At 45.1% G+C, this 9136-nt stretch overlaps 1 protein-coding gene across 1 annotated transcript in view; it reads left to right on the top strand.

The window, feature by feature from the left end:
* Positions 1–5631, top strand: part of Lmcd1 (LIM and cysteine rich domains 1) — a 55929-nt gene extending 50298 nt beyond the window's left edge. Inside the window, exons 5-6 of the mRNA XM_029535355.1 lie at positions 3892–4107; positions 5022–5631. Coding sequence (XP_029391215.1) covers positions 3892–4107; positions 5022–5180 — 375 coding nt within the window. The 3' untranslated portion in view covers positions 5181–5631. The remainder of the gene's footprint in view (positions 1–3891; positions 4108–5021) is intronic.
* The last annotated feature ends 3505 nt before the right edge of the window (positions 5632–9136 follow it).

The raw sequence follows: 9136 nt of genomic DNA on the forward strand, positions 1-9136 counted from the left end.
TGCTTGCTCATAATTTCAAAAGTACACCCCGGGATGGGTCGTGACTTGGCGCGAATTCACTCTTGCACTTGCGCACATTAAATGTTTATAGTTATGAACAGAGGCCAACGCCATCCTGTAATGGCGATTGCTCACAGCTCTCTACACTTTGTGTCATAGGACAGCACTCGGTACATCCTCTTCCACTAAGACATGATTTCGCAGAGAAAGGTAACTTGGTGCCATGCTGATTGGAGGAGCATCCAAGACGATGCCAATGAGATCTGAACACATCCCATACCAGAGGACCCGTGGCCCCACAAAGGCGCAGCAGCCAACAGCCGAGTCTGATCCATCCTTGTCCTTCTCAAAACAGATGTTTAAACACTGCCTAGGCCCAAGCACAAGAGCTTCAAAAATCACTCATTTTTACCTTGTTTTCCCTATTCATTTGCTTGCTTCCCTGGCAGCTCGCTAGCTTGTAGAGATCCTCCTGCTTCCAGCTCCTGGGAGCTGGGATTAGAAAGGTGAAGCCCTGCCTTCGACAATTTCACTAAGCATCTTACACTATGTGTGTGGGTCATAGAAAGGCATCGGCATGGAGAAAAGCCTCTTACTCATTCTACCCCTGGGAGGATTTGTCCCCCATCCCCTCTCCCTGGGGGAAAAGTGTCATGCAGATAAAGTCCTCTGGCAGATATTGGGAACCCACTTATGAGCAAGTCGAGTTTAGACCCTTGGGAACCGGAGCAAAATTAGCTGATGTGCTCAAGATAAATGACCTCCTAAATGCCTTTTACCCTAGTCCCAAGGAAATCCTGCCTGCCTGGACCACCTCCTTTACCAAAAAGTCCAAAAATGGCCACAGTAGACTTCCTTGGATAGTGTTAAAATGTAAACCCTCTAGGAACTCAAATTTGTCTTTGTAGGACTTGAGACATGGCAGACTTAGCACAAAGCTCACAGGTCAGGCCAGGTTTTAGCAGACCACATCACTGTTTCTCAAAGGAAAGCCCTTAAAAGTACACATATCTCCTTAGGTTTTGCAAATCCCTGGCCTACTAAAAAGCAAAAGCTCTGGGGAAAAAGAGTAAAAGAGTATATTGCTGCGCCCTCGAGGGGACCTCGGACAGGAGAAGCCTGAGAACCAGGTTCTCCAAGTAGGCAGGGCTAGAGAAGAAGAGCTGAGAGTCACTGGGCATGGGGCTGTGACACAAGATGGTCAGGCAGGGAACCACACTTGGGTTCTCTGAAGAGCGGTAAGCCTTCTGAATGGCTAAGCCATCTCTCTCCAGTTGCTATAGTAGACTTTTACATATGCTTCCCCATCTAAACATGGCAAAATGTAAATATTTTGGAGCTGGGCTTGTAAATTAAAATTGGCATCCAAAGCAAAGACCAAGGTCAGAAAACATTGAATGGTCAGACAGTAAACATTTCCGGTATTCTGAGCCAACAGCTAAAATTTACGACACCCTGTGAGCATTTTATGTAACAAAAGAGAAAACAAATTTCCTTGACATTTCTACTCATGCAATTGAAAATGTTGTCATTAGGCACAGTTCTCAAAAAAAAAATCTAAGTCTGCCAAGGAGAAAAATGAAGTTCTTTTTGAGCATAAAATATTTGCTAATACCTGGAGCAACCACAGGGAGCTGTTGGCTAACGCCAGATTAAAAGCCTGGGTTTCAGAGGTGGCTTGGTCTAGGTTCTCACTCCAGCTCTGTCTTCTAAAGTTGTGCATCACCAAACAAGTCACCATATATCTTGAAGGGAAAACAGCAGCTTTCCTAATACAGAAATGACTGCCAGGTGTGTGACAATGGGTGCAATATCTCATGTACACTGCAGTATGCAAACGTGCCCCAAGGACACGAGAACCATCATCATCCTGAGCCTTTGTGGAGCAGAAGAGGATACAGAAGGGCTCAAGAAAATTTATGTTGTAAGACTGCCAAAATTCCATTCCTGAGAAGATAAACAACAACAAAAAAATGCATTTATAAAGGGAGAGAGGTATGAAAGGATGAATGGATGGATGGATGGATGGATGGATGGATGGATGGATGGATGGATAAATGGATGAATGGATGAATGGATAAGTAGGTGAATTGGTGGATGGATAGATAGGTGAACAGATAGGTGGGTAAATGGATGTGTGGTTTGGTGGGTAGGTGGCTGAGTGGGAAAACAGACGGATAAATAGGTTGATGGATAGATGAATGACTATGTAAGAAGAAAGCTGCGTAGCACTCATAAATCCAGGAGATTTGTCAATCAATGGTTCTCAAAATACCTGTGAGGTCAAGGTCTCATAAAGTTCCATATATTGTATGTAGCTACTTGAAACCTGGAAGAATAGCGGGCTCTTTAGAAGAGGGACAAGGACTAAGCTTCTTGGGAAGAGAAGAAAGAAAGAAATCTTCATTGTGCTAAGCCTGACAACCAAGTCTAAATGGGGGTCAAGGTCAAGGATGTTGACCTTGGTCAACAATCCTCCTTAGGAGACATAGTGACAGCAAATGCCCCTGGTACCAGGTAAGAGAAACAGTGATGACCTCTGGAGTCCTCATCTCAGTCTTAGTCCATAATGGTGACATCAGGAAGATTCTAACTGGCATACATTTTACCAAATATGTGACCATGACTACCCCAAACTCTCTGGGTCTCCCAGAAACCCATTCCCTCAAAGAGGAGCCTGCAAAAGCAGAGGACTAAGGACAGGGTCCTGGGTGTGTACCAAAATAGAGGAAGGAGGGTCACATGACATCTGAGGATGCCTGAATGAGGCTCCTCAGTGACTCAATACTACTGGCTCATAGGCAAATACAAGCCATTAAGAACAGAGAAAATGGAACGTGGTGTGTGGGGATTCCCTTTTTTTTTCCCCTATAAATATTAAATGATTGAAGAATAAAAAACTGATCAGAAGACAATGCAGGGCAAGAAATCTATTTAAATTGAGCAAAAGGGAGGATTCCTATGACTTAGTACTGTATGCGGACAGTATTTGTTTATATTTTCTTAAGGGGACACACAGTACCACAGCACACATGAGGAGTTCAGGGGACAATGTGCTAGAGTCAGTTCTTTCTGTCCACTGTGTGGGCTGCAGGGGTCAAACACAGGTCATCAGGCTTGGCACAAGCACCCTCACCCGCTAAACCATCTCAGGTCCCTGACTAACTTCTGCGAAACTGAAGCTGGTTGGATTTTGATGTAGAGTCAAAGACGCATATCCTGTTTTCTTGGCCGGCTTAAACTACTCCTCCCTTCCTACTTCAACTTATCAGCGGGAGGCCAGAGTTCCTCCACCGATTTCACCCAAATTGGCAACAGGCAAAATACAGACAGACCAGGAGTTGAGAGACTCCAGCTTCAGCCTGAGTGAGTCACTTAAAAGACTTTCAAACTGTATAGTTTGAAATAGAATACTTTGGATTGTTCTTCTCACTAATTTTTTGTTTGTCTCTTTTAGAAAATACAGTTGTTTTCGGGCACAACGCACATCTGCTAACACACCATATAAACTTATGCCTATGATTATGAGGGGGGTCAGTAGTTTAAACTTTTATAGTTTTCATTTCTCCTAAGGTGACTATCAATCCCTGTTTTTCACATCAACAAAAACGTAGAGCTCCTGATAACCATGAGTACCTAAGCAGTGATGAGACTAGTGAAGTTGAGAATCTCGGGGACCAAGATGCTACTCTATTTAGTCCTCACAAGACAGATAACACGTTTATCCCACTTTTCAGGTAGCCAAACCAAGGAGCAGAGAGGTCTTTTAACTTGTCCAGCATCACACAGAAAGTAGAAAGGGTGGGACTGGGGTTTTTAAACCCACATCACATGTCTCTCTCTCTCTCTCTCTCTCTCTCTCTCTCTCTCTCTCTCTCTCTCTCTGTCTATGTCTGTGAGCTCTGCAAGGGAGCAGCCCCTGCTGACAGCCCTGTGGTCTACGCTGACAGGGCTGGATACAGCAAGCAGTGGCACCCCACGTGCTTTCAGTGTATCAAGTGCTCAGAGCCACTGGTAGACCTCATCTACTTCTGGAAGGACGGTGCACCCTGGTGTGGCCGCCACTACTGTGAGAGCGTGAGGCCTCGGTGCTCAGGCTGTGACGAGGTGAGACTCCATAGGCTGATGGGAACAAGTAGGTATGGCCCTGTTATGTAGTGCAACCCCCAAGGCCAATTGGTGTGGCTTTGCTGATGATGTATTCTTCATTTGAACACATTGGGCTGGGCCTCACTGGGTACTCTGAACCTCTATTTTCTCATCTGTAAAATGGACCTGAGCTTAAAAAAAAAGTGACATATGTTGCTTATAACCCCAGAACTTTGGAAGCTGCATGTAGGAGGACCATACTAATAGCTCAGCGAGTAAAATGCTTGTCCTGCAGGTATGAAGACTTGAGTTTGAATCCTTAGACATCAGTATTATAAAAATGAAAACTAAAAGAAGAAAGAGGGACAGAGAGAGACAGAGACAGAAAGAGACAGAGACAGAGAGAAAGCCAGCCAGGTTGTATGGAGAGAAGGTACAGAGATGATATAATTTTCCAAGTTTGGCAAATATCTAAGTGACAGCCCATGCATGTGTCCTGTTGTGCTACAAAGTCAGAAAGTCCAGGAGTCATTCTAGGGGATCACTTCATTCTGGATCCAAGGGACTACCCCTTGGTTCCTTGCTCTCAGAGTGTGGCCACTGGCTGCTTCTCCATTGTTAGTTGTCTTCCAGGGTCATGCGAGTTATGTAACCCTGACTCTGAAAACAGCTGGCCTCTGGATTTACCCAAACTGTTTCACAGATAGATAAATAAGAACCTGCCTATAGAAGAGTATTTTCTTTTTTTCGGTCTGGAAAGCTAAGACACAAGCATGACCCCCAGCAAGGACCACACCACCTGCCTACGATTTCTTCGTGGAGGTCTTTAAAGGTCACAACACAAATGGGATGGGATAAACCACCATCCGATAATTTACCCTCTTTCTGGTGGCAGAGCTTCATTCCTGCATTCCTTCTGTCTCTCTTTCCAGATCATCTTCTCAGAAGACTACCAGCGTGTGGAAGACCTGGCCTGGCATCGGAAACACTTCATTTGTGAGGGTTGTGAGCAGCTGCTGAGCGGCCGTGCATACATCGTCACCAAGGGTCAGCTCCTGTGCCCCACATGCAGCAAGTCGAAACGTTCCTGAAGGGCTGCCCACCCACAGCCAGCAGAGTCTATCAGATCCCACCAGGAGACTGAAGCCATCCTATGGAGCAAATGCCACAGCCAGCCAGCAATGCATATTCTAGGTTGAATGGTGGTAGAACTTAGAGGGTCAGTAGTTTCAAAACCAGAAGTATTTTAAGAAGTCTTAGAATGGATTTATTGTTTCCTAGCTACAACCAACTAAAGACACACGGGTATCCTGCCAGGGAGCCCTAGGAGAAATTTCCCAGAATGCATTTCTGAGGGATCCAATCAAGTAGATGTAGGATATGCTTTTTTTTTTCCTCATTGACATGGGATCTCTCCAAGGGGGCAGGATGAGATCTCAACTCTCATTTGTTTGCCTCTTTCTCAAGTGGAATCTGAATCTTCAATAAACAATGTTTTTGGCATGATAAACATATTAATAAAAGGTTTATGAATTTCACACACACACTTTTATCTAGTCATTTATATCATGAGAATGATTCTGTAACATGTGTTTAACCCCAAACCCCTAAACTGATACTGCCAGATTAGTAAATACTAATGAGTTACTTCAGTAGTTGTGCTTAATAGACTCTCACTTCATCTCCTCTGTTGCCCATGCTCCCAGATACCTAATAGAAACACATTCATATACCCTAAGATTAGAAATGTTACTAGAATTAAGGGTTGAGGCCTGTACCCATGGCAGCCCTAACAAGCCAGGCTCAGCCATCCATCGCAACAGGCCAATTGAGAGAGCCAGTGAAAGACATAAAAAGGAAATTTGTTTAACTTGGCCATGAATGGGAGAGGGACAAAGAGATCCAGTGACTCAGAGACACAGAGACACAGAGGTCGGTGAGAGAGGGGGGAGGGGGAGGGGGGAGGGGAGGGAAAGAGAGAGAGAGAGAGAGAGAGAGAGAGAGAGAGAGAGAGAGAGAGAGAGAGAACATCTATCTTTGCAGCACTTACAAGAGGCCTAAGTTTAAATAGGATGCAAGAAGTATACATAACAAAGCAGCCCTGGCCAAGTGTGGTCCGCCCATTGTTGTGTCATCACTGCCTCTGCTGCTGGTCAAGCTGTCTTGTCCACACTGTATGAAATCTTACTGGGTGACAGATTCCCCCATCAGGTTTCATTCAGCCTTTTCCTTCTCCCAGAATAAGATTCCTGGGAGGGAATTCCAATTCCCTGGGGAATAGTTTAATAATCTGATAGACAAAGGGGGAGAGAAAAGAATTCTTGTAGAACATGCTCATTCCTTTCAGACAAGCTGGTTACTGGAGCTGATGATTTTCTTGGAGCCAAAGGGCCAACACAGCTGTCCTTAGCATCTAGACAGGTTCTTAGTGAACCTCCCCGGGAGAGCTGGCAGAGTGCTAGGAGCTGCCCAAGGTTCTTTTGCTCCACCACTGAATGGGACATGGTGCCCAGTAAACATAAATCTTTTAAACTATGGCGTTTTTACGAGGAATCTCTCCATTTGTCCATGTTGCCAACTGAACATTTTGTGAGCCAAACAGAGTAAGTTTTGGGGCATGATTTTTATCTCCCTTTTATGGTCTGAGTATTTTCAGTCTTCAAATTCATTTCCTTCACACAGTTTCTAAGTACCATGTCTTTTTCTACCAGAGATGCAAGGATGAAAAAGATACTGGTCCCAGCAGGGTCCGTTCCAGCCATCAGTGTTTTCCTTAAAAATTCCCACCTGCTGCTCAGACTCTCATCTGCTCCAGTTCCATATATGTGCTTGCCAAGTCTGGCAGAACCGTTGTGATTTCTCCCACAGCGGCAGGCATCAGGCTCCGGTGCATCTCTCCTACTTCCTTCAGCTTGCTCGACATGGAGCTGTCTCAAAGATGAGTTCTGAGCATCTCCTTGCCCCCATTCAATTGTCACAGTTCCCCAGGGCCTGTCAAGTTAGGAGTCAACTCTGATATTTACAACTTTCTGAAACTTGGACTGCCTGTCTCTCCCACCTCAGAACTCTGTACTTTCCTAGATTTCTAGTTTTCTTTCTCTTAGGTACAAACTCCACCCATTACCCCAAGCTCCTTCTTGGTTGACTGAAGGCCAAGTCTGTTATCCCCTGTGCACTCTCTCATTCAAGCACAGTCGGGGGCTCCCTGATTCTCATATAGAACTTTTTGTCTTGCAATCACATTTCTTTTTTTTTTATTAGATATTTTCTTCATTTACATTTCAAATGCTATCCCAAAGGTTCCCTATACCCTCCCCCCCCCCTCCGCCCTGCTCCCCTACCTACCCACTCTCACTTCTTGGCCCTGGCGTTCCCCTGTACTGGGGCATATAAAGTTTACAAGACCTAGAGGCCTCTCTTCCCAATGATGGCCGACTAGGCCATCTTCTGCTACATATGCAGCTAGAGACACGAGCTCTGGGGGTACTGGTTAGTTCATATTGTTGTTCAACCTATAGGGATGCAGATCACATTTCTTAATTATGCTTAATTGCTGCCTCTTCCAGGAGGACCTGGAGCTGAGGGGCACTGTAGCAGCATCAGGACACAGGCTTCCAATGCCCCAGTGTCAGTTGTTGCATGGTAGTATCCCTGAATCAGCAGGGAGAGTGGCTGCCAATATCACTACATTCTCTAGGCTCCTTGGTCTATGTACTCAGTAAGCCCCAGGCTGACAGTGTTCCAGCGCTCTTATCATACCGCAATTATTTATTGGTGAAAAGCTCCATTTGCAAACTTCTTTTTAAATTTTATTTTATTCTTAATGAGCAAATAATCATTGGGCATTTTTATGGGGAACAAAATGTGACATTTTGATAGATGTTTGCAGTGCGGAAGGAGCCATGCTCTTCTTTACGATAATCTCACCCCCACAGTTCCCTTGCCCTCTGTACAAGGCCTGGCAAAGAATGGAAAACGCAAAGAGCCCAGCATCTGCTGTGGTTCGCTCTGCTAACTGCACCGTGTTCCCACTGATCAAGAGACCACAGATACAGAGTTCAGACTGAAGCAGACACAGTTGGCTATATACCCATTCCCAGGCTGCACCACTTCCTGCTCTGTGGAGGTGGGGCACTTCCTGTGACATAAACTGACTCTCAAAGCCTTGTTCCCTGGGAGAGAAAAGGTTTCATGCTGTCTTTGGCTTCTCCATCCAGGTGCATCTCGGCTTCCCTCGTGAGCAGAGAGTATCCTCAGGGAAGCTGAGCTTTTGCTTTCTTTCTGCTGATAAAACCTCAAACTTATTTGAAAGGTGCCAAGAAGAGAGCAGAGAATGGTCAAAGATCTTTTCTGATATCAGGACTCAACACATGTGAACCTCCCTCACCAGGCTAGGGATGGAGCCCAGGGTCTCCACGTGCTAAGCAAGTGCGACCACTGAGTCACACCCTCAGCCCTGCCATGAAATTGTTACTGTGTGATTTCTAACAAGGATGTTCTTATCCACAAGTCATGGCTCAGACATCAGAGTCAGGAAATGGATGCACAAGCATTACCGACTTGCAATCTTCTGATCTAACCCAGAGTCACCAATGGTCACAATAATGACTTCTAAAACAAAAGGATCCAGTTCAGGGCCACACATCACTTTAGTTATCTGACTACTCATTTCTGAAGCCAATATATTCTTCAAGGTCATTTGAACTGTTTGATTGACAAATTTTAAAAATGATGCTCAATGCGAAGTGTCAATACAGACACGAGACACAGGAAACATTCTCAGAAATGCATCTCTAATTGAACATCATGGAATAGAGGTACCAGGCCTGGATGTGGTACTTCACACATGCATGTGGCTTCCTGTTGCAAATAAGAGTAAGATATGCAAAAGTATGAAATGGTGATGGAGGGTAAACATAGACACAATGTGTGTGTGTGTGTGTGTGTGTGTGCGTGTGTGTGTGTGTGCATGTATGTGTGTGTGCGTGTGCATGTGTGTGTGCGTGTGTGTGCGTGTGTGTGCGTGTGTGTGTATGCGTGTGTGCGT

The sequence above is a fragment of the Mus pahari genome, chromosome 2 (genome assembly GCF_900095145.1).
Source record: "Mus pahari chromosome 2, PAHARI_EIJ_v1.1, whole genome shotgun sequence".
Lineage (NCBI taxonomy): Eukaryota > Metazoa > Chordata > Mammalia > Rodentia > Muridae > Mus > Mus pahari.